Source organism: Gymnoscopelus microlampas (assembly GCF_963454915.1).
Source record: "Gymnoscopelus microlampas genome assembly, chromosome: 11".
NCBI classification, from domain to species: domain Eukaryota; kingdom Metazoa; phylum Chordata; class Actinopteri; order Myctophiformes; family Myctophidae; genus Gymnoscopelus; species Gymnoscopelus microlampas.
This window is the reverse complement of record NC_139948.1, coordinates 21,746,381-21,772,976: the sequence shown is the minus strand read 5'-3', so window position 1 is coordinate 21,772,976 and position 26,596 is coordinate 21,746,381. Positions and strand designations below refer to the sequence as shown.

Sequence of the window (26,596 nt, the reverse complement as noted above, 5' to 3'; positions counted from 1 at the left end):
CGGAGGAGAAACGAAAAGCAAAATGTATTGATACCTTGCAGTTTCCAGGCTTTCCTCTGTTCTTCTTTGGCAATCTGCTCCATGTCTTTGTCGTATATGTAGTCTTGACAAACAAAACAATATATTCCACCGTATAATAAGTCTATCGCTGCAGAGAGAGAGAGAGAGAGAAAGGAGAGGGGGAGGGGGGTTTAGGGAGAGAAAACACAAATGCACAATAATTACAAAATGGATTTTTTTAAACTGCGATGTGATACACCTTGGGTTTTTATTTCATTGTCCCACGTCATTGGTGCCTCCAGACGCCTTCTCCGCCCTGCATTTTCCACTCACAGGTCTATTGATCGAGGGACCTTTTATGTTTTTTTGTATTTCCATCTCAACGCCTCGTATTGTTCAAAATCTGACCCCCCCACCTCAAAATATGTTGTTCCAGGGACCCCCACAGAAGCAAAGATTTCAGTTAAAAATGTTTGCTTTAACCTATTAAGACCTGAGGCGATTCTTTAAAAAAACAAATCTAAATCCTAAAATTTCTTTGGAAAAAAAAAATCAAACATTTCTTTTCAAGATTTAAAAAAAATAGCAGATCTACAAGCTCATAGCGCGGCACTCGGTGCCGCGCTATGAGCTTGTATATCTGCTATTTTTCAATAGCCAAAGTGACACAGATGCGTTCCAGGTCTTAATGGGTTAAAATAATATAAATATATTAATTTGCACACACTTTCTCGATTTTTCAAAAATAGCAGATCTTTAGCACTCGGTGCCGCGCTACGAGCTTGTATATCTGCTATTTTTGAATAGCCAAATTGTAAAATAATGCTTTTTAGCTCGAAGCAGCGGAATGTGAGCGGCTGATGTGTGTCCTCCTTCACCTCCACCACCCACCCGCTCTGTCAACCCGCTCTGCCATTGCCTTATGCCCGATTTATCCTTGGTTGTGCGTCGCGTCGTCGCGCACCAAAAATAGCCTATTTACAAGCTCACGCCGTGTGGCGGCACAGCACGTTGTGAGCTTGTAGATTGGCTATTTTCGGCGTGTCGACACTGGCTCGCCACCGCGTATGAAATCAGGCTACATTCTCCAAGCTCTCACACACACAGCGACGATACCTGGCTTCTGTTGCCATGACAACCTGTTTTTTTTAGCAATACCGGTCATTAAGTCGTTTTTTGTTTTCCTGGTCATTGTGTCTGATTGTTTTTTTTGCCGTTGCCCGTGCTCAAAATGTGAAATCACAGGAGAGAGAGTTGGATGGATGTGGATGCGAGTGGCTGAAGCATCTATGGAGAAAGTGTGAATGGAGTTTGGCTAAAACAAGTGGAAATAGCAGATCTACAAGCTCACAACTCTTGTGGGCTTGTAGATCGGCTATTTCCACTAGTAATGTTTTCTTAAAAGTATGAAGTTATTAAGTATGTCAGTCATTTCTTCGTACATGTAGGTTATTTGTCACATCTGCGCTGTGCAACTTCAAAGCCTAAAAGCCAAACGGAATTGGCATTTTTGTTCATATGTTCCAGTGTTCAACGACAAAAACACAATTAAATCGTTAATCGTAATTATTTAAGACAATTAATCGTCAAGTGAAAGCCGATTCTACAAATATCTTCTAAATCCCAACAGTATTCTGAAAAAAACATATATTTCTATATCGGTGGTGCTCAAACTTTTTCATGTCAAGGACCCCCAAAATTATATGTATTTGGCCGCCGACCCCCATCTCAAAATGTGTTGTTCCAGGGACCCCCAGAAGTAAAGAATAGAGTTAGAAATGTTTGCTTTAAAAAATATATTTTCAAAGATTTGCACAAATTTTTACGATTTTTTCAAAAATAGCAGATCTACAAGCTCGTAGCGCGGCACTCGGTGCCGCGCTATGAGCTTGTATATCTACTATTTTTGAATAGCCAAAGTATAAAATAATGCTTTTTAGCTCAAATGAAAAAACGCCCTATGATGTGTGTGTGTGTGGACTAACATGTCGGCGGAGCAGCAATAGATCACGGTGCAATAGTGTGTACGGGAGAATCGTTTCGCTTCATACCGAGCGTGATAATGTTGAGCGTCTCACGGCCATTTCCTGTCATCTTTATCCGCTACAAATAACCAGAGAGAGATGTCGAAAAAGCTATAGGCTAATTTGTGGCAAATGGCAAATAGCAGCCAGCATGCAGAGAGAAGGCACCTAGGGCCGAGTGACTGAATGGGAAATCGTCAGCAGAGAGGAAGGGGATATGTGGTCCACTGGTTCTCAACGTGGGGTCCAGGGAACCCCAGGGGTCCTTAAGGGGATTCCAGGGGTCCCCAGGTACATTATTGATAGTTAAGAACCAAATGGACCCTAACGGGTCCATTTGGTTCCATTTGGACACTCTCAGAGTTAAATTAACATTGATTTTACTATATAAATTGGGGTCCCAGAGATATACATGCCATTAAATGGGGGTCTGTAGCCCTAATGCATGTCAAACTGGGGGTCCTTGAAATTAAAATGTTTGAGAATCACTGCTAGAGCCGTAAAAATCTTCTCTTACGGGGGTCCCTGGCATATCTTTTCAAATGGGGGTCCGCGGGCTAATAAGTGTCGATTTGGGGGTCCTTGACATGAAAAAGTTTGAGAACCACTGGTCTATATAGAGAGAAAGAAACCCATCAATATGTGTGGCGAGAGCAGAGGGGTGGATGACAGGAGTCCTCCTGAGGAGATGCCACGGCGCTGGGCTTGATGAGCTGACTGGGGAGTGTGGATTAATTTGATTACAGGTGGAGAGGAACAAGAGCTCTTTAATGCCAGGTACAGGCTCTGGTGGGAAAGCTCCAGGCTAATTAACGCCATGAAGCCCCGCATATCCACTTGAGAGAGAAACACAAGATCGGCACACACGTGAACACGTGGCAGAGGGTTACATGAGAACTACCTGTGTGATGTGATGCTTGTTAAGACCCCTTCAACCCCCCCCCCCCACCCCTCCTGACATAAGATGGATTAGCCAACACCTATATCGTCTCCCTTTTCTCTCCAGCGCCTTCATCCTTCATGGAATAATATCACAATCACTTATTAACTCCTTTGTGTCATTTTTGGGGGCTGTAATTAAGGCTGTGGGTGTGGGGTTGGGCTTTTTGTCTCCCTAGCAGCTGTGGATTAACTCTCTCAGTGCCAATGAAATAAAAAAATTATTGCGAACTGTGCCAAGATTTTTTTTGTTTTTTTCAAAGTAAAAAAAAAAGTGCTTAGGAAGCGAGATACAGCCTTTTTCAGTTGTAAGTTAAACAAGGAGTGGATGGAGCTGCAAATCTTCAGATAATGATATCTTGGGTTCTGAACACTTTTTTTCAAAAAAAATAAAAAATAAAAATCAATTTTTAATTTTTTTTTTTTAAACTTGGGATTTTTCGTTCTGGCAGGGAGGGTATACATTAAAAACTCGGGATAACTCGGGGTCTGGCACTGAGAGAGTTAAGGAGGCATCAAAACCCCCGCCGGCTACCGCTGGATGAAGGGGAGTGGAGCAGGCTTAAACCATGACATTTGACTGGCTACGGTGCTCCCAGTAAAATGGTAATGCACGGCGAGGTTCAGTCGCTATAAAAAGCTAAGAGCGGAAGAGGGGAGCGAGCCGAGCACTACAAAAGTAATGCTGTAATAATCCCCTTCCTGATGATGGCCGATACTGCAGAGAGGCCAGTGAACTGTTCCTGTCGACGGTGAAGCCGTGGTAATGTAGTGGCAAGCAGGGTAACAGTCCTATTTCAATGATCCTTATCAATGTTTTAATAACCAGTTTGATGTGCCGCTAGGCCACAGATGTGATATGTAGAGTGTGTGCAAATGAAAGCAAAGTGGACCCGTAAGGTTACATTTTTTACACCCTCATTTACAGACCTGTATGGGGGGTCCATTTTGGTTCCTAACTATCAATCATTTAAGCAGGGGCCCCTATGGAACCCACTCAAGGACCTCTGGGGGGGTCCCGGGACCAGGGTTGCCAGATATATGCTTATCATAATTTCCCCGCAAGATTTGATTTGAAAATAGCCGATCTACAAGCTCACAACGCGTTGCATCGCAACGCGTTGTGAGCTTGTAGATCTGCTATTTTCAAATAGCTGATGTACATGTTAAAGTACTCATGTGGCCCCATAGCCGCTTCCTTGGGGCTGGTTTTCCTAGACCTGGTTGCTATATGAATATATATATATTTTTAAAGCGAACATTTTTAACTCAAATCTTTGCTTCTGGGGGTTCATGGAACAACATATTTTGATGAGGGTCCGCGGCCAAATACATATAATTTTGGGGGTCCTTGACATGAAAAAGTTTGAGCACCACTGATATAGAAACATACGTTTTTCAGAATACTGTTGAGATTTAGGAGACATGTAGAATCGGCTTCAGGTCTCAATGGGTTAAGACCCCTTCAACCCCCCCACCCCTCCTGACATAAGATGGATTAGCGTTAGCCAACACCTATATCGTCTCTCTTTTCTCTCTCCAGCGCCTTCATCCTTCATGGAATAATATCACAATCACTTATTAACTCCTTTGTGTCATTTGTGGAGGCTGTAATTAAGGCTGTGGGGTTGGGCTTTTTGTCTCCCTAGCAGCTGTGGATTAACTCTCTCAGTGCCAATGAAATAAAATAATTATTGCGAACTGTGCCAAGATTTTTTTTGTTTTTTTCAAAGTAAAAAAAAAAGTGCTTAGGAAGCGAGATACAGCCTTTTTCAGTTGTAAGTTAAACAAGGAGTGGATGGAGCTGCAAATCTTCAGATAATGATATCTTGGGTTCTGAACACTTTTTTTCAAAAAAAAACAAAAAAACAAACATTTTTTTTATTTTTTTTTAAAAACTCGGGATTTTTCGTTCTGGCAGGGAGGGTTATACATTAAAAACTCGGGATAACTCGGGGTCTGGCACTGAGAGAGTTAAGGAGGCATCTAAACCCCCCCTAGGCCGTGTGGTGACCCACCAAAAAGTGCCTAGAAAATGAATTTCGTTCCCACGACTTGGGTCTACTTTTTCAATGCATTTTTGCATAGACAATACCCTTGTGGACTTTGGGTTAAAGTATCTCCGCACAAAATCCTGCAGTATTTTTTCACAAGCCAGAAATGTATATTAAAGTGAATAACCAAAAAAACGAAAATCTTTTGCTGCTATTTTTGCTTGTAAAATATTGAAAACTGATTTTGGCAACACAAAATCTTTCTCAAATGTCATAAATACATGTACCTAACATCTGAAACAAGTATTGGTGCCTTAGTGTACTCATGTTTGAATTTTGATCATGAAATGTATAAAGAAAACACTTCTACTGAAGTGATTGGCGCCCAGCACAATGAAACATACACATAGCACATTTAGCTAAAAGCTTATATTTCATACATAGAAAATGTCACAACCTACTGTGTACTGAAAGGTAGGAGAAAAAAAGCAGCACTCCTTGGCCCAAAATGGCTGAAAATCAGCCCTCTAGATTGGAATAATGCCAAAAATGGACTACAGTAAAATAAAAACACTAAAGCTCCAAATTATTACAAAATATGGTATGAAATATTTATTAAAATACCACAGTGTGTCACAGCTTGTGTCATTTGTACATCAACCCTCCCACCCACCCCCCAGATCAGGCCTTCTGTGTCACTCACAGGTATGAACAGAGAAATGTTGGTTGACAGTGCAACGGCAGCTAAATAGTATACAAATATGACAAAATATGAAAGTGCAGACTGCATCTCCTGTGGATGACCACTGATCACACCATTGATGGATTTGGGGCACCAACTTGACTCAATGAGTATATCTTGCAGCCCTGCATCACCAAACCTTTTTCCTAAAATACCTAGGAAGGACATGTATGTATGTTCAGAGATGTTGCACTTGGTAGGGCAGTGAAAAACCAGCTGGGGGAAATCAGGGGTCAACCTCTGCTTCAATTTATCCTGCCTGCAACATACAATGTTAGGGAAAGATGAGCACAAGTGTATCAATAAAGACGTATTAACAATGATCGCCAATTTAGTTTAAATATACTCTCATAGACGTTTTTGTGAGGGAATACATCTATAATATACTTTTCAGCATAAAGGTTTTTGTTTTGTTTCCCAGAACTGTCAAAGACACACATAGTATTTGAGTTACCTGTAGTTTGAAGCATCAAGATCCTCATGCTTCTTCACTGTGTTTACGAACATCCTTCGTAGCTGGTTTATTTTCAGTACCTCTTGGTAGCGGTCAGCGAAGGGTGGTTCATTCACTCACACTCACACACACACACACACACACACACACACACACACACACACACACACACACACACACATTATAGGTGCAGTAAGGTTACATTCACATAATCCTGGCATATGACTTCAATACAATAAACATGTACTCTATGGGTATAAGTAACACCCTCTCCGCCATATATGGCGGCTGCCAATTACAGCACAATACTTTGCCAACCTTTTTGCCTCCTTTTTGGGCATCCAAAGTTGTTGAAACCCTCTAACAGCCAGTATGTGGGTATGTCCTATAGGCTGCCAAATATAAAAACAAATAGTCTGCACCTAATAGCCCAGCTCTGAGATGGTATGTAGTAGTGGCTGCTATTTAATGACCTTTGTCATAAAGGCTTCCTCTCGGCTAGAGTCAAAGCAAAGGTGCAGGCTATCTAATACTGAAATGACACACGAATGTTTAAAATACAGTAATAGCACCCATACAATCATAAAATGGCAAATCAATATTTGACAGTTTGTTTACAATCTCTTACTAGGCCATATTGCCAATTAGCTTATGGGCTTTATCAGCACTGGTGAGATGCAGTGGTGGATATTCACTTGAGTACTGTACATGTTTTAGTACCTGTACTTTCAGTGGTGTAAAGTAACTAAGTACATTTACTCAAGTAGGCTACTGTACTCAAGTAGAATTTTGAGGTACAGTAGTTTTACTTTCACAACGCCACGTGTGAGCTTATAGATAGGCCTATGCTATTTTCAATTGCTTTTTTTCATGTGATAACATAAAAAATGATTTCAGTCTCATGTTAAAATGTGTCTCCCCCAAATAAATCTATTTAAAATAGTAGATCTACAAGCTCACAACACGTTGTGATGTGTTGTGAGCTTGTAGATCTGCTATTTTCAATGCTTTTATCTGATAACACAATAAATAATTTCAGTCTCATGTTAAAATGTGCCTCACCTGCTGACGTTTCTGTTTGAGAGAGTTGATCCTTCTGCCGTTTTCCTCTCACATTAATCACATTAATGTATTTTTGTCAATAAAACGCGCTGGTAGATCGTCGTATAGTCGTGTATCCATGGCTTGTTGTTCATGTATCCCATCTTGTCCGTGTAAATTCCTGAACCTCTTCTTTCTGGACAGACATAAGATCCATATAGCATCGTTTCGAGTCCTTTTGACGTGCTTTTGAAGGATATTGTCTTTGTTTTGATGTATTTTCTTCGGACATTACGGTTGCTATGGCCGTTGTTGCAGGAAGTGGTGAGGCGGAAGAGGCGACTCCATTGGTTGTAACGGGAATCACGTGTCAAAAACCGCACCACCGCTTTGAATGTATTACTGCGCTGCTAAGAAAATAGTACCGACTTTTAAACTCTAATTATAAAAATACTGCGCCGAATCAGATGTCGGTACTTTTTTTTCTTACTTACTACCAATAAATCTTTTTTAAGAAGCAGAGATTATTCAGGTCCACTTGATGGGAACGAAACTGAACGATAAGGGGGTAGACAATACGGCCTACCCCCCCCCGCTACCGCTGGATGAAGGGGAGTGGAGCAGGCTTAAACCATGACCCTGCGTTTTAACAGCGGGCAACTCTGGGCGATGCCGGGCGACATCGCCCAAAAAGATAAAGAAAATCCATCTTTCATCGCCCCCCCGCCCACTTCGCCCGATCGCCGGCTCTCATAGACTTTCATTATCTTTTGGGCGATGTTGCCCGGCATCGCCCGAGAATTGCCCGCTGTTAAAACGCACCGTGACATTTGACTGGCTACGGTGCTCCCAGTAAAATGGTAATGCACGGCGAGGTTCAGTCGCTATAAAAAGCTAAGAGCGGAAGAGGGGAGCGAGCGCTACAAAAGTAATGCTGTAATCCCCTTCCTGATGATGGCCGATACTGCAGAGAGGCCAGTGAACTGTTCCTGTCGACGGTGAAGCCGTGGTAATGTAGTGGCAAGCAGGGTAACAGTCCTATTTCAATGATCCTTATCAATGTTTTAATAACCAGCTTGATGTGCCGCTAGGCCACAGATGTGATATGTAGTGTGTGTGCAAATGAAAGCAAAGTGGACCCGTAAGGTTACATTTTTTACACCCTCATTTACAGACCTGTATGGGGGGTCCATTTTGGTTCCTAACTATCAATCATTTAGCAGGGGCCCCTATGGAACCCACTCAAGGACCTCTGGGGGGGTCCCGGTACCAGGGTTGCCAGATATGCTTATCATAATTTCCCCGCAAGATTTGATTTGAAAATAGCCGATCTACAAGCTCACAACGCGTCGCATCGCAACGCGTTGTGAGCTTGTAGATCTGCTATTTTCAAATAGCTGATGTACATGTTAAAGTACTCATGTGGCCCATAGCCGCTTCTTTGGGGCTGGTTTTCCTAGACCTGGTTGCTTGTTTCTCTCACAGAATCTGGCAACACTGCCCGGGACCCCACTTAGAGAGCCTAGTTGACGCAATTCTGTCTCTGGCTTAAAAAGGGGACATTTTAAAGGCTTTTGAACCATATCTGGAGTGACGCAAACTCTCGTGGAGCTTTTCTTAGCCGCTGTATTTTGCAGTGTAGATAAAAAACGGGCTCAGTCACCCGTTCATGGAGAGTTTCGGCGCTATAGGGGGGCGAGGGAGGAAGGCAGGACTTACCTAGGTTGTGTCGCTTGTTTTTGGCGTGCTCATGGATGTGCTTCTTGGTGAAACAGCCAAAGAAGACGCAGTAAAGACAAGAGTGGAGACGGTTCAGGTGGGCGCCGCACATGTGACAAATACACGACTTGGCCTAGAGGTTGGATGGAGCCGGTAGAGGAGAGAGAAGGGAGAAGGGAATTGAGGGAGACGGGGAGGGAGGGAGGGGGGAGAGAGGGAGGCAATCAGTATGTAATATAAATATATATATATATAGGCTACTGCAGCAGGACAGAGCAGAGCATTTAGAGCAGTGGTTCTCAAAACGTTTTCATGCCAAGGACGCGCAAATTGATATGTATTGGACCGCGGTCGCCCCCCCCCCCCCCCGCCCCCCAATTTGAATTTGTTTTGTGCCAGGGACCCCCCAGAAGCAAAGATTTTAGTTAAAAATGTTCGCTTTATATACATATATATTCAAAGATATTATGCACACATTTTCAAGATTTTTCAAAAATAGCAGATCTACAAGCTCATAGCGCGGCACTCGGTGCCGCACTATGAGCTTGTATATCTGCTATTTTTGAATAGCCAAAGTCTTAATTAGTTGGACACAGGGGCATATAGCTAGGAAGCAGAGTGGTCTCTCTGCTTTGCATGCTGGGACTCATCATCGTCGTCCAGTCGGTCACAGAGTCACAGCGGTTTGAGGGCGCGTGGCGTTCTATTATTAGGACCGAGCGGCAGACGAAGTCGAACAACCCGTGTGGTCCAACAGAAACAGCATCTCATCTTTTCACATACAAATACACGTGAATGTGTTCGAATGCAGAAGTCAGAGAGGTGACTGGAGGATTTTGCACATTAGAAAGCCTCTCGTCCGTTGCAAACTAAGCTACTCAAAAACATGAGCCCTCTGCACAGGCCTTCACAGGAGAGGAGAGAGTGATGCAGGTTGTACGGAACGCAGTAGGAGAGGGAGAAGCAGAAAGTGTGTATTCTTCATGTGTCATCTTTAAAGACGGGGTGCCGTGATTTTCAGTGATTTTTCCCTCCCCCTAAAACATAATCAGGTATTATGGTTATACTAGGAGGAAGATTTTTTTCAAAAAAAGTGTACAGAAAGTGTTAAAATTATGTTTTTATGTGGACACGCCTCCAGTTCATTAAGTATACCTGGTTCTCACCTTAGCACCTCCTCCACGACCTTAGCACCACCCACCTGTACTAGTCCCTCCTCCTCCTCATGCCCACACCTGTTGTGTTACGATAACGAGGGGGAGGGCATGTTTTTACCACGTCACTAAAGGGCTGTTTTTCTATTGGCACGTTTGACCCTCAAGGTTTCAGCCTCCAGGAAGAAACTCAAAATAGTCAGAGAAGACATAAAACACCATAAAAACACCACCAGGGGGCTTAATGAAGTTCTTTCAACCTCATAGACACGTGAAAAACAGAAAAAGTGCAAAACCACATGGCACCATCTCTTTAAAGGGATTGTAGGGAACATTAAGCCTAAATTTAAAAAATATGTATATATATATTTTTTGCATTTTCTCCCCTCTATCAGCCACTATATAATGATGCTGGGGTGTTTTCCTTCATTGAAACACAGTCCTCTGTCTGAAATCCGTATTTTCCCTTCTGTTTATGTTCATGTTGTTTATGTCCGGGTCGTAAATTAACGCACGCATGTGCGTGTCCGTGCGCGTCCGTGCCCCTATCAACTTTTTACTTTCGGTTTTAAAACGCTCTCAAACTTCTTTTTTGAGGCACATAATTTACTTTTAAAAAATCGTTTGGATAGAATTTAGTTGTTTAGCTTCATATATGTGGTCAATTTATCATGAAAGAGCCTATTTAAAAATATAAATTCAGAGAACCGTAGGGTCGGGCATTTCCGCGAATTGTATCCGCATAAGGCAACCTATTTTGGGCATGACTCATTTAAAAAGTCCCCCCTGCGTCACCCCCTGGTGGTCGGGGAAAAGAACTGCTGGAGGGGCGGTGTTTGACAGTTTTTTTCTTTGATTATGTCTGAACTCCCTACAATGCCTTTAAGGCTTTGTGTCTGCACAAATGAGAGGGAAAGGGATCTTTCGTAGATGGGGAAAGCTTGCGGATTGTATACTAAAGGTCGACGTGAACATTCACCCCACATGATATCGCTTTGGAGAGAGGGAGTAGCCCAGGTGACGCGAGCGTGTGAAGAGAAGAAGGTAGGCAGTACACAGATGAACGGAGACATCTCTCAAAAGGACGAACGAGGGTCACGGCAAACATGCTTACATTCCTGGAGAGGAATGCAATATGGCTGTTCCGTGTGTGTGTGTGCGCACAAGTATGGCACATGTGCGCCTATGTAATACCTGGAGGCTCCCAAGAACAGAGCTATGAATAGACCATAGAACTACTATAAAACCGACCCACGTGCTGCACCTACTCTCCCTCTCTCTCTCTCTCAACACAAATCCAATTCCCCCTGCATCTAGCAGGTTGTCACTGCAAAAACCCATCCAGCAGGCACTCTGGTTAATGAATGCAGCAGCACGGGGCGGATGGGCGAGCTGGCAGGCAGGCCAGCGGGGGCCGTCTGCTAAAAGACGACTCGAGGTGGACAGCCGGCTTGCTGAACTCGGGAGCCTTAACCCATTAAGACCGGGAACGCATTCCGTGTCGTTTTTTTTTCAGATTTATTTTGGCTATTCAAAAATAGCAGATCTACAAAGGCTCATAGTTATGAGCTTGTAGATCTGCTATTTCTGAGAAATTGCGAACATTTGTGAAAATCTTTGAATGTATCGTTTTTTTAAGCGAACATTTGTAACTCAAATCTTTGCTTCTGGGGGTCCCTGGAACAAAATATTTCACAAATGTTCGCTTTAAAAATTCAAGGATTTGCAAAAATGTTCACGATTTTTCAAAAATGGCAGATATGAGCTTGTATATCTGCCATTTTTGAATAGCCAAAGACATCAAAAAAATGACACAGATTCTTTCCCGGTCTAAACGGGTTAATTACCACAGAGGCTTTGGGAGGCCGTCCTTCAGAGCATCGTCTGATGAGTTGCTGTGGCGGTGAACACTGAACACACCGACTACGGGGTTCCTCTTAACCGCTGCACAGCTCTACCACTTAAGAAAAGTAAATTGTGTCTGGGAAGTACGTGGATGGCAATATGTATTGTAACCCATACAGTGAGGCCCAGTTGGGTAGGATATATACCTGTTGAATGCCCCACTGAGGTACCAGACTTTAACCACTTAATAACCCTCTATTCTTAGTGAAACAGAACTGGCTGAGTTTGCAACTGTACTTGGATCGCTTTTAATCCCTCTGCGCCAGATTTCGATACCCAAATTTGCCGATCTACAAGCTCACAACGCATCGTGTTACGACGCGGTGGGACCTTGTAGATCGGCTGTTTGGCCAAAGTTCCCAATATGGATACTGGGGTTCAAGTGGTTAATCTCTTCTTTTGGACCATTCAGCTAAATTGCACCCCAAAAAAAAAGCATTTCTTTGGCTCATTTACAACATATAAATAAGACTAACAGACTGACTAAAAATCCCTGACAGCGATGCTCCTCCTTACATGCAACAAGACCAAAGTGTGTTAAGCTCACCCATATTGACTTCCTTAGGAATGTTGATGTGAAATAAATGTACTACAATTAAAAAGCTACAAAGTACCGTTACAACAGGAAACATGTGGAACTTGGGCCTGATGGTGGCGATAGAGTTAAGGCTGTGGGGTCACCAAAAACACAGTGATGTTCCTATGTTTTCAGTGTAATGAGAGGGGAGTGTGGGACTCTTCTCACACTGGTGGTCTTTTATACGAGTCCCAGGGAAATACTATGAGTCTGCAATTTGTCAGAAACGACAATGTATTGCAGTGTTTGTTTAACTCGTGTTTGTATTAAGTACAGTTCATTTAAGTACGGTTAATTCAGTGTCCGGGTAGCTCAGTCGGTAGAGCTCTCGCCTTCAGACCAAAAGGTCATGGGTTCGAATCCCGGGCACCGCCAACTCAGCACGTCGTGCGGTAAGTACTGGGAGCTGAGGATAGGTGTGGCGCTCCACCTCAGCAATCCATCTCCCAGGGGTCTAGCGCATTGTAACAGGGACAGACTCCTGCGTGTTACTCGGCTGATACCGACAATAAGCCACCTCCCGACCTACTTAATTCATCAATACCGAAGATGTACAGTATCTGAAAAATATGTATCTAAAATTTGCAAAAGAAAACTACTCTAGATAGAACATAGTTAAGTAAATAGCACCAAAATAAAGGATAAAATAAAGACTGGATGTCCCATGCGTAATGCATATATTATGTAGCCTATATATTCCACAGAGCAGCCTCTCACTCACTCACACACACACACACACACACACACACTTTTTCGTATTACTAATGAAATACAAGATACATTTAGTGTTGTCAGTGTAGTGATCAAACGTTATGTTATCGACAAAGGGTTGCTGCACACTGTTTTTTTTACTTGCCAGCATGTCTCATAATGACGTTTACCAGTTCAATCAGTCCACATAAAATCAAACCAGTTTAAGCTCATACACCAGACCAGACAAACCAGAAAGCCTATAAGTCAGCCGAGTTGTTGATCTGTGAAAGCGTTAAATTGAACAGACACCACAAGACGCAAACATAAAAGGCAGAAGCAGTAAAAGTTGGCATCAGTGTTTGCCAATTCTCCATGTGGTAAAATGTGCATACAGGCTTTCATATAAGGTTGCATCATGTGGCATCATGATGACTGAACACTCATCGGCCTACTCTAATCTAAAAATCACATCAAAGGATTTCTCTTTCTTCTTCTGACATCATGTATTTATTTTTTGAGCTACACTTTTGTTAGCTCCAGATGACAACAGCAACAATTTGGTTGAGTTAGTGAGATTTATGTATATTGTCATGTATTATTCCAGTGGTCTGTCCATCCTCTGCTTTAACTGCCGGGGACACAATGCTTTTTCTCTGTGGCAATACAAATTCCATACCACCCCAGCCCTACTGACCCCTACTAATTGGCCTTTAGGGAAGGTAGGTATAGGCGAGCATGTGTCACCTCTGATACACGCGACACTTAACCCTTTAAGGCCTGAGCAGGTTCCGACGATTCTACAAAATGTCTTCTAAATCCTGACAGTTTTTTTTTAAATGTTTTGATGTTGTCAGTGGTTCTCAAACCGTTTCATCATGTCAAGGACCCCCGAAATTATATGTATTTGGCCACCGACCCCCATCTCAAAGTATTTTGTGCCAGGGACCGCCAGAAGCAACGCTTAGTTACAAATGTTCGCTTTAAAAACATATTCAAAGATTTGCACACATGTTCACGATTTTTCAAAAATAGCAGATCTACAAGCTCATAGCGCGGCACTCGGTGCCGCGCTATGAGCTTGTAGATCTGCTATTTTTGAATAGCCAAAGTGTAAAATAATGCTTTTTAGCTCAAATAAAAAAAATGACACAGATGCGTCCAAGGTCTTAATGCATGCAGAGGTACATGCTATTCTTCCCAGTTCAGCTCTCCACTTAACAGGTGCCCTGATCAACCCAGGAGTCGCCAGTGCAGCGACAGAACTCCCTGGCTTCCCTCCCGCGAACGCGGCCAATTGCGTTTATTGGGATGCCTGAACCATTGCGAACAAGCCAGGCGCACAGGAGGATTCGAAGCCCTGATCTCTGTGGTGGTGGTAGTGGGCAGGAACTTTATCCCTGTGCCACCCGAGTGCCTAGAACCAGTCTTTCTGATTACTTACAGTATATGTGGAGCATGGGAACAGGACATTTTGTCCAATCATTTTAATTAGTGCTCACACTGTTCATAATTAAATACTTCATACTTCTTACTTCAATACTTCAAAAAACAGTGTAAAATAATGTTTTTTTTAGCTGAAATCTAAAAATTACACAGATGCGTCCCAGGTCTTAATGGGTTAAAAGGGGCGTGGTGGAAAATTAGGCATGGCAACCTACCTCCAGATCAGCCCCTTTTTTATGTTTGACTGAATTTTTCTAATGTGTCAAGGAGGCATATTCTTGTTCAAGCTAAAACAAAAAAGGGGGATTAAGCTTGAACGTTAAGCTTTCCTTGGCTTAATTAGTCTGTTGGCACTGAAGCTGTGGGCACTGTTGAACATACATACAGTACAGTCAACATGTGAGAGATTGTGGGAGAGCTCTCTCGACACAGTAAACTCCTCAGTGTTAGTTAGAGTGGTCTAATCAAAGCCCATTGGGGGTGCAGGCCTGTCATGATGAGTCACCCAGTGGGCAGGAAGAGTGAGAGAGCAGGGGAGGAGAGAAGGGGGTGTGAAGCAGTGTGAAAGAGACATGAAGTGGGAAAACTAGAGCTGGCTTTGCCAAATGTATCCATTTTCAATTTCTATTATACTGGGTGAAAACTGAGTCAGTGCACACCATAAGGAAGACGTGGGCGCACGCACACACACACGCACGTTATGAACCCAACAACCCTGTACAAGTACTGTGTCTACCTATAGAGACATCTGGTGGCTAGGAATACAATGCCAGAATATAACACCACTGGGACAACAACAATTGCTGAAGCCTTTTGTTCGACTAACAGAAGAGTTTCAGCCGCTCAGTTTCACTTCCTTCTCTCTGTAGATGACACATCATGGCACAGAGGCGCTTTATAGCTGGGGAACACACACACACACACACACACACACACACACACACACACACACACACACACACACACACACACACACACACACACACACACACACACACACACAGGGTGAATCACGAGTCAGATCTGTAAGTGGCCAGTTGCAAAACCACAATCATGACTATCTGACAAAATGAGGAGTAGGGACGAATTATATTGCAAGAAAATGTACCACTTCAACCCTAGCGTACCTATTCTGTGTCTGTAGATAGATAGATCGTCAAATAGATTTGGTGTAGAGAGAAAAGGTAAGGGGCCTAGAATAGACCCCTGGGGGACTTGGTCAGTCGGTCAATTAAGTATATTGGGTTTAAGCGGTTACAAAAAAGCAGGAGATACCAGATAAATAGTTCTGCGTAACCAGACAATGAAGAGATCTCTGCCTACCGATACGTATGGCGACATCTAAATCCAACGTAGGGCTAAAACTGGGTGGAACTTGATTTAACCCATTAAGACCTGAAGCCAATTCTACAAATGTCTTCTAAATCCTAGTTTTCTGAAAAACCTATGTTTCTATATCAGTGGTTTTCAAACTTTTTCATGTCAAGGACCCTCAAAATGATATGTATTTGGCCACGGACCCCCATCTCAAAATATTTCGTTCCAGGGACGCCCAGAAGCAAAGAATAGAGTTAAAAAATGTGAGCTTTAAACAATATATATTCAAATCTTTGCACACATGTTCACGATTTTTCAAAAATAGCAGATCTACAAGCTCATAGCGTGGCACTCGGTGCCGCGCTATGAGCTTGCATATCTGCTATTTTTGAATAGCCAAAGTGTAAAATAATGCTTTTTAGCTCAAATCAAAAAGTGACACAGATGCGTTCCAGGTCTTAATGGGTTCAAAAAATAACTTCATTGCAGGACCAATGCAAAGACTTTAGGGTGATTCCCTTTCAAAGCAATGGGTGTATAGGTTTGTCAGCAGCCGTTGTTGTCGATGTTCTAGTCCACACTGGATGCATTGTAGATTCTGACATATCAGTACGTGGAGAATCCCTGATCTTCTGGCAATGCGAGACTATCAGATTTATGTGGCATTTCTGCGCTCTCTCCATATCAAAACTAATAGTTCCACTTGGAAAGAATGCATCATTCTAGCAGCGATTAGGGTGGTTTTAGAAAGGGAGATAAAGCAGTTGTTCAATACTCTGGTTACTTGACATGACGCCATCGTGAATACAAAATGTTTTAAAAAAATTAGTACAGTATGACTGACGGTTCAATTTGCCTTTGATATCCTTTGCTATGTCAATGAATGTTACTCTACACTGTGACATGCATATCATACATACCACACACACACACACACACAAGTCAAGACCACACGGAGCAGCAGACACATGCTACTGTAAACACACACACACACAGCCAGTCCCACACACAGGCTGTGTTTTGGCTGGGCTTTTGTTGGCCATGGGTGGATTGTGATGACAGTGCAGTATAGAGGACATTCATAGCTGCAGACACTAAGCTTTGTTTTCATTTAAACTGACCTGTTAGCAAGCCAACCGTGTGTGTGTGTGTGTGTGTGTGTGTGTGTGTGTGTGTGTGTGTGTGTGTGTGTGTGTGTGTGTGTGTGTGTGTGTGTGTGTGTGTGTGTGTGTGTGTGTGTGTCTCTCTCTCTCTCTCTAACCCTTTTTTGGGGTTGCCTTTTCAGGCCCTCTTAAGTCTAATTCATACTCTGTTGCACTGTGGTGTCGCTCTTTGAACATATTTTCAAGATAAGAAGCTCAGAACTTGGCTTGAAAATCTGTTATTTCAGACGATCCGTTACATGCGATGGAGCATAAATTGGGCTTTTTAGTCCATTTATTCACCCCAAAGGAGAGATTCTATTGTTTCTCCTGCAATGCACCAGGACGCCTGAATCAAAAACAAGAGGGCATGCCAACAACACCACGCCTTGCTCTCGAGCCTCCACCCCTTCTCCAGGGTAGGAAATCCATCTCTCCCCCCGCTCTCCCTCTGGTTCCCATGCTCTCCATTCTTCCTCAATGTCAGCAGTCCTTCGTCTCCCCGCCCGGGGCTTTTAATGTACCATTAGATCACCTATTGATCAGCCCACTGGCTCAGATGACTGGAACAAGTGTCAGACAGGTAGCTAGCCAGCTATCGTGCTGATCGCAGGGCTCGCTGCGTCTCCATCTGGGATGCACTGGCTGCCAGGCGGGGCCAGGTCGGGCTTCCCTTTCTCTGGCCAGGACAGTGACCCCAGAGATATACAAGCAGGCTGATTGATGGTGGTCAAGGGCGCCGATACTGTGGGTGCTTCGGGGCTAAATCACCCAGGGGAAATGACGAGCACCCATCACAAAAAGAGAAAAAGAAAAAAACTCCGATATCTTCACTTCATGGAGTACATTTTTTGTACCAAATTAACTCTCTCAGTGCCAATGAAATAAAAAAAATATTGCGAACTGTGCCAACATTTTAGAAAAAAATGTCAAAGTAAAAAAAAAGTGCTTAGGAAGCGAGATACAGCCTTTTTCAGTTATAAGTTAAACAAGGAGTGGATGGAGCTGCAAATTTTCAGGTAATGATATCTTGGGTTCTGAACACTTTTTTCCAAAAAAAAAAAAAATCGGGATTTTTCGTTCTGGCACTGAGAGAGTTAACCGCATTTAAGTAACATAACACCCCCAAAAAGGCAACAAACACGGAAAATAACCGCAAATGTTGGCACGTGCACACACTGCCCGCGGCATGCACGCTCGCTGCGTTGCGCACCCAAAAGCGCGGACATAAATCGGGTGGTAGAGGTCCTGAGTGAGGACACATTAGCTCACTCGGGTTATAGATCTCATAAGGAATCGGAGGATCAGATAGCTCTACAGGATGGGTCGGCTAGATCTGTAAACGGGTCCTTCATCGATGAAGATGAAGGGCGTGATCATATTGCATCCTAAGTTTCGCCCCCTACCCAATACTCCGTTTGACTAGCAAGCGAGAAGACCAGACTTAACCCATTAAGACCTGGAACTGTCTCATTTTTAGATTTAAGCTACAAAGCATTATTTTACACTTTGGCTATTCAAAAATAGCAGATATACAAGCTCATAGCGCGGCACCGAGTGCCGCGCTATGAGCTTGTAGATCTGCTATTTTTGAAAATTTGTGAAAATGTGTGCAAATATTTGAATATATATATTTTTTAAAGCGAACATTTTTAACTCAAATCTTTGCTTCTGGGGGGTCCCTGGAACAAACTATTTTGATGGGGGTCCGCGGCCAAATACATATAATTTTGGGGGTCCTTGACATGAAAAAGATTGAGAGCCACTGATATAGAAACATACGTTTTTCAGAAAACTGTTGAGATTTAGGAGACATGTAGAATCGGCTTCAGGTCTCAATGGGTTAAAACCTTGTTGGTTTGGTTTGTCACCTCCACTGGCATTCTCTCATGCATCCCGCCTCTGCTCTCCGCATTCAGACGGATGCATTCATATTCAGACAGAGAGCTGAATGGTGATGTGCGGGGGCATGATTGAGGACTAGAGAATCTATGGTGGTGGTGGTGCGTGCGTGAGGGTAATGATGATGATGATGATGATGTGGACAGAGGACTGCCCCCACCGTGCGCAGCGCACTCCAGCTGCTGCAAAAGGACCGACTGTACACTGACAGCAGAGTCAATGCAGAGACAAAGACCTCCGCTCATTGGCTTATGAGGGCAGTGACTCACCGTGCCGCCTCACATGCTATGTACGCCACGGCTGGCTGAGATCTGAGCCTCACATCATGGTGTGTGCGCTGTGCACACACACTTTGTCGATATTGGCATCTAGTAGGGATGGGGGCGGGTACACAAAATAAATAAACTACTATTCGTGTAGGACTAATTAACCCATTAAGACCTGAAGCCGATTCTACAAATGTCTTCTAAATCTCAACAGTATTCTGAAAAACGTATGTTGCTATATCAGTGGTTCTCAAACTTTTTCATGTCAAGGACCCCCAAAATGATATGTATTTGGCCGCCGACCCCCATCTCCAAATGTTTTGTTCCAGGGACCCCCAGAAGCAAAGATTTGAGTTAAAAATGTTCACTTTAAAACAATATAGATTTGCACAAATTTTCACGATTTTTCTAAAATAGCAGATCTACAAGCTCATAGCGCGGCACTCGGTGCCGCGCTATGAGCTTGCAGATCTGCTATTTTTGAATAGCCAAAGTGTAAAATAATGCTTTTTAGCTCAAATCAAAACATGACACAGATGCGTTCCAGGTCTTAATGGGTTAATCGAAGATGAAAAATAACTCATAAATACGAATTATTTAAATATTGTGTAGAATACAGACTCGCACAGTACTGCCACTGCTTTAGCAGTGCTACACGCTCATTCTCTTATTCTAAGTGACCGCCGGCAGATCTCAGACGGATATAACACACTCATTCGGTCTAGATGTGCTTGGTTGGTTCTGATTTAAATGCGCTATAATGGCTTTTTGGACTACAGCCGGAGGTGCTGTTAACTGCACGTGTTCACATTTTCAAATAAATGCGCAAATCCCATCCCAAGCAGCCAGACGCAGATAAAAACACATGAACAGACACGCCCCACAATCCCTATTCTTCATTTATGACCGGCATACTTGCCTGTACAATCACAGGTACCGTAGGACTGGCCGATATGACTTTAAAACAATATCACAATTATGTCAAACATTTGCATCGATTACGATTAGAACAAGTTTAATATCTTAAACTAGAAAAGTGTGCTCCTAGGATCACAGGTCTCTGCCAGGCCGGGTTGCGTACCCAGGGCCCGCAAACTCTGGAAGGCAGTCTTAGCCAATTGAAATGGGAAAAATATGTTGATTGTACGATCTGCGGTTCAAGAGTTATAGGACAAAAGTGTGAAGTGGGCTGTGGACGCCACCATGAGGAGACTTGAACATTTTGGGATTCCTTGGCTTAGTTAGTGGGAATGTGTGTGCAAAGTTTCCCAGCAACCGGGTGCTGCATTCATGCGTGGCACTTTGAAAGCTAATCGGAACAGAATCCGAAAAATCGGATAGATACATATTGATCACATGGCTAGAGAGATAAGGTGTACCAATTTGAGTGAGGACAAAATCGGTAGGAGTAGTAGCAAAAAACTGTTTAGCAATGAAAACTCAAAATCGCGTTAATATAGTCAGGTGGAAATGGGCATGGCCTAAAAATCGGACAGAACCATCTTGATCACATGGCCAATGTGAAAAGGGTTTTTACTTGGCCTCCAGGGACTATGTATGCAAAGTTTGGCGCCGATCGGTCCAGCGGTGCCGGAGATTAGCTGCTCAGAGAGGGACACACGGACGGACACACACGCGGACGGACAGGGGCGAAAACATAGTCTGGCCTGGTGGAGACAAATCTATATAATCACGCATTGCGATTCAACGCATTGCGATTCAACGCATTGTGAGCTTGTAGGTCAGCAATTTTCACTATTTGTGTACGCCACCATTGTATGACAAAGTATAATACAGGGTTATGTGGTTAATCAGACAAATCGATTTATTCAATTATAAAAAATCTATAAGAATTGTGTTGTGTTGATTGGTTGATATACAAGGAAAAAATATAGGAATAAAAAGCTTCTCGATTACCTGCATGAAAAAGATTAAGTCATTGGTTCTAAATATCTGTTTCTACATATTTTTTGGTTAACTGCCCAACTCTAATCACAGGGACACACGGCCATTGTCTTTCTCACACACACACACTATATGTAATAGGAACAGGCCTATAGGCGACTAGGCGAGGCCGATGCTCTTCTACCCCGTACCCATTGACCCCAGGGAGTCTCAGCCTGTAAGGGCTTTGGGTGAATGAATGATGACATCTCACACCCCCCCCCCGCCCCATCCAACTCTCCACACACCACCCTTCGTCTCATCTCCTCCTGATTCCTCCCTTGGCTCCCTGATGCTTGTCCGGTCGTCCATAGTCTCACTGTCTGAGCAAGTGCTGACAAAGACACCCTAAAGGACTGTTAGCTTTCTGGGCTCTTCAGATCTCCTTCCTCCATCACCTCCTCTCATCTATACAGAACTCAAGACAGCGGACAAACGCATGACATGTCGTCTATATATACGGTCTTCATATTTCGACCTTGTCCCAGTGATGTGTGGGGTAAGGGAAGAGATGCGGGGGCGGGGGGGGGGGGGGGGGTGTGGAGTGTGTAACGTGACCCCATACTGTCACGGCAGAGTGCTATGATGACCCCCCATGGGCTGCTCTGGAGCGTGTGCCTCAGCCGGTGGGATCTAGCTACACACACACATAAAATCTCTAGGAATGGAGATAAAAGAGAATAGAATGTGCATGGAGAGGATCTACGCAGAGCTGCTCAGAGAAGTAGCTTTGATGCTGTGATCAAATGAGGTGCTTGATGCTCCTTAGGAGAGAGGAAAATCGGAGGGAAAACAGTCATTAGAGACACGTTGGGCTTCTTCTCAAATTCTATCAGATCAGAGGCTTGTGGCATAAGTAGAGAGCAAAAGAAGGGCAAAATGGCTTTAAATGTGAATATGGTGAATTGAGACGTAGTTCAGCATTTTTACATTGTGGCCTTTTTGCTCATACTCAGCACCAAATGAATATGGTGAATGCAAAGCAAAGACAAATCACATACTTGATAACGGTAATCACAAAGAATCACGTGTGTGAATAGCACAGAGAGCCTTGAGATAGCTAGTTGTGTCCGAGTGTCGACATATTCAGAGTCCTCCTGCACACAGATACACAGCATAAGATGCTATACAGTCGTTGGGCGCACTGTTATAGAGCATTGCAAATATTCAGTTAGATATGTCATTGGTGTCATGTGAAGGGGTCGTGCGTGCTACATAGTATTAATTCAGGGACAATACCAGCGGCCTGCCATAATTGTTCATTATTAGATTAAAATAACATCAACATTGGTCACTGTAAAGAAATACCTCATTGTGATTAGGAAGAGGGTGAAATGTGTAAGTTATGAGTGTGAGTATGATTTTATTTGAAATGCACTTGTCTGGCATTGTCAGGAGGAGGAGCAAATAAAATGGCTATAGGCTACCGTTAGCCCTGCAGTACTGTGGGAGTATGCTAGCACATGCATTTGTAATCTTATTCTGTAGGCTGATTTTGCAGGAATTATGACTTGCGTAGTGCGTACACATCCGAAGAGATTAAAGACTGATTTGATTGTCGCTCCCAAACAATAGCGGATCTACCAGACATCAAAGCATGAGTGTGAGCTTGTAGATCAAGCAGTAAATTAAGCATGACAAATCATTATCGTACACAGCTGTGACATTACCCTAGCGAGAATAGATTATGTTTTCGAAACTTTACTTATGTTCGCCATTGGTCTGCAGAGTGAATTTGAAAGTCAAATAGTCGGTGGGCTCTTTCATTTCCACTCTTACACCCTGTCAATTTCAATGACTTAATTTTCAAATTAAACCAGACTCTTGCGTTATTTAACGAGACAATTTCACAAGATCAATACCACAGGAAAATGTGAAATTAGGCATTTATTTTACTGGCCCAAGCAGGCAAGTAGAAGGTTTACATAGTACTTCCCGGCCAGTGGGCCATTTATAATGTCGATTCCTGTTCCTTGTTAAGAAAATTGTCACTGCATTTTGTTTTCAATTCGGTTTGTATTTTGTGCAATACCGTTTATTATTATTAGCCTACTTAAAGGGAAGGACTATCGCCTCTTGGGTTGTTACTTGTTATGTTGTTTTAAAGAGAAAAATAACGTCAAAAGACAAAGACATGCAGTAATTTCTCTGCGAGTATATACATACACACACAACAATAGATGGTGGAATTGGCTGCAATGTAAGGGGCACCAGCTAAAATCTTGTCACAGGCACCAAATTGGTCAGGGACTATCTGAACTGGGTAGTTCAGATAACCTATTTTACTTAAAAGGGATGATGGATGAGATTAGAAGCATGTGTAGCGATGTCAGGTAAAAGCTAGCTGATATGGATTTAGGGAACTGTAGTGATCTCAGATAAAGCTAGATAGGTGATAGATGTTTAAGAGAAGTAGGGATGCAACAGTTAAGCAAACTAATCAGTTTGATCCAGTGTAAAAAAAAAAATACAGATTTAAATATAATCAATTGGGCGAGGGGGGGGGGGGTTATTACACAGCTTTGCCAAACGACTTCCCACCTGCTACAACAAGCACGCACACCATTGCTTACTATGCCTCCATCAATATGACATGATGAACACAATGTCAAAGATACACGTAGGGAGCCAGCTCTTAACTGGGATAAAACCGCTGTCTAGAAATGTTTAAAAGCGTGTACAATTCATGGAGTAGCACGGAGCTAGCATGGAGCTGGGTTCTGGAGCTGCTCACAGCATCTGCTCACAGCGTCTGTCCTTGGGAGGCGGTTCATTGCAGCCAGGCCGGCCGGAAGAGGACGGACAGACTAGAGCCGTTGGAAGCGTCTCTCCAGCCCGGATCCAACGAGTCGTCCCCCATCCCGGTACGACCCACCGTTCGGGCACTATCGCCGTTTTAAGCCGAAAAGCATAGATCTACAAGCACAGGCCAGCGAAAGCCGCCCGTGTCCCCTCTGAGAAGCACTGTGTCCGGGCACTAAGGACCAGATTACCGTATATGGTAGCACACTAGCATTGAATCACTTGCTAACGTCTACAAATGCTAAAGCTATACAAGCACACATACCAGAGATATTCACACATACCTAAGATATACAAAGTTTCTGACATCTCATGACATTGTTGATTTTATTATCCTGTTTAATGAAAGGTGCAATTTCTAACTTCACAAGACACTGTCTGCCAAATCTGTGACCGCCCCTCCAGAGCATGGGAACTCTCTGCCCGCACCTCCAGAGCATGGGAACTTGGGAAGCGAGAGCGAACCAATCGTCACAAAGGTCACACGACACGCCCACGTTTTTCGTGAAGCCACGCCCCTTTTTGCCAGCTAAATAAATAGTGAAACACCCACATAATTGAGGGCACACCATTTTTTGATAAGAAACTGACTTTCCTTGCGGAGCATTTGTAGGACCGTGTAACCATAGTCAAAAATAAATACATAAATTCTTCGTAATGATGTTATACACATTATATGCGTTAATTTATGTGATTACAGTGTGACTCAGACCTGTTTCACTGTGCAATTTAAGTCAACTAGACCATACCCGGTCGGCGCAGCGCATCCGTGGGGGGATATGCGCACATGATCTGGCAACCCGGGAGGTAGTTCGTCCCATAGCTGGGCAGGCCCGTAACCATGGCGACATTGTTTGACACATAAACGCTAATAAGAAGCTGAGATTTGATGAAATTGAAAAACGGGCTTCACAGTTGCGTTCAGATGGTAATGGTCAATGGCTGTGTGCAAAACCAGAGCAATTGCTCCAGCCACTGAGGAGAACCGGGTAGTTTCACGTACTCACTCACCTACTCACCACTACAGACAGAGGTTACTAGAATTATAGTAGGATATGGAGAATATTTCGGATTGTTTTCCTAATCAACTGAGTCTATTGAAGATAATATATCTTGCCAATTGTAGTTGCATTATAAAGAAGGTAACGCAACCCTAACCACTACCAAAGTTTAATCTAGCGTTTTAATGATTTAGAACAAAATGTAAAAGATCTAAAGATAAAGCAATTAACAGGTCTATGCACAATATATAGCCAAAGCTGTGAACAAACAATGACATGTATTGCTGCCGATATGTGTGCGCTTTCGCAGTTCAAGATACCCATGAAGCACGTCCGCTAGGCTAGACTAGAGGACACTTAAGTTATGACATCACTGTGAATCCTTGGTATCATTGTTCTAGCAGACAGGCATGTCACTCAACACCACCAAGCCTACATTTATCCAATTCACCAGTGGGCGGAATTAAAGAGAAGCACGCCGCATTCACAAGGACTAAGAAAAGAAGAATGCAGCCAAACGAAAACAAGCAAAAAGCCCCGACAACAAACAAGTAGGGAGAGGGGGCAGATCAGGCAGAGGGGGCAGCATCTAATTTATTGTGTGTGTGTACACACAGATGGTTAACAGTCCCACTCCAGCACAACAAAAGGCTGCACGATCACTTTTCAAGTCTCACAGCTACCAGATGCCCTCAACCCAAGGCCTCTCCGATGAACAAACACGCCGATGCGCGCGCACACAGAATAAAGATGGGACTACTGACAAGACTATGCCCCCATCCCATGCTCCCTGGGGGCCAAATCTCCTGGCCTATCAGATCACACGCAGGCCACTTGCTTTATCCCCATGACACCCATCCAGTGGCAGTGTCCACAGAGCCCAAAACCAAAAGCAAATTAGCCACAGTAAAATCTATAAGCACCAACTATAGGTAGAATGGCCATTAGTGCAGCGGAGGGGCCTGTAACACTAGAGCTAGGCCTAATGAATTCTCCCAACGAGGGTGAGAAGCAATGATCTTCACCTTCTTTTTTCACAGGGGTAGGAAAAGCTAGCAAGATTGCCGCTTAAGCCTCAGGTTTGAACAATGGGGGAATAATTGAGTGTCCACACTATAAGTGATTGATTGCCTCTTGGTTTTGGGCCTTGTTCGCCCCCGGAGAGTGATTGACATCTCATTAGCCAGATGGTAGAACTAAAAGGAGGGCTGGACGTGGAGAGCAGTCCGATTGGCTGGCTGCAGCTGCGACCAGGGTTGCCAGATCTTGCTCATAATAAGTTCCCCCGCAAGATGTTTATTTGAAAATAGCCGATCCACAAGCTCACAACGCGTCGCATCGCGACTGGTTGTGAGCTTGTGGATCGGCTATTTTCAAATAGCTGATGTATGTGTTAGAGTGCTCATGTGGCCCATATAGTCGCTTCTTTTGGGCTGGTTTTCCTAGACCTGGTTGCTTGTTTCTCACAGAATCTGGCAACACTGGCTGTGACTTGCATGCCATGCAGCGGTGGTGGTGACGTCTGCCCGGGGCCTTT

At 43.5% G+C, this 26,596-nt stretch overlaps 1 protein-coding gene across 3 annotated transcripts in view; it reads right to left on the bottom strand.

Annotated features, from left to right (window-relative positions):
- LOC311054995 (ubiquitin carboxyl-terminal hydrolase 22) overlaps positions 1-26,596 on the bottom strand; it is a 75,704-nt gene that overhangs the window by 22,361 nt on the left and 26,747 nt on the right. For all 3 annotated transcript variants that reach the window (XM_084071047.1, XM_084071045.1, XM_084071046.1), the window contains 2 exons: positions 8,914-9,046; positions 35-148 (listed from right to left, as the gene is read on the bottom strand). In XM_084071047.1, the coding sequence (XP_083927173.1) occupies positions 35-148; positions 8,914-9,046 (247 nt within the window). The remainder of the gene's footprint in view (positions 1-34; positions 149-8,913; positions 9,047-26,596) is intronic.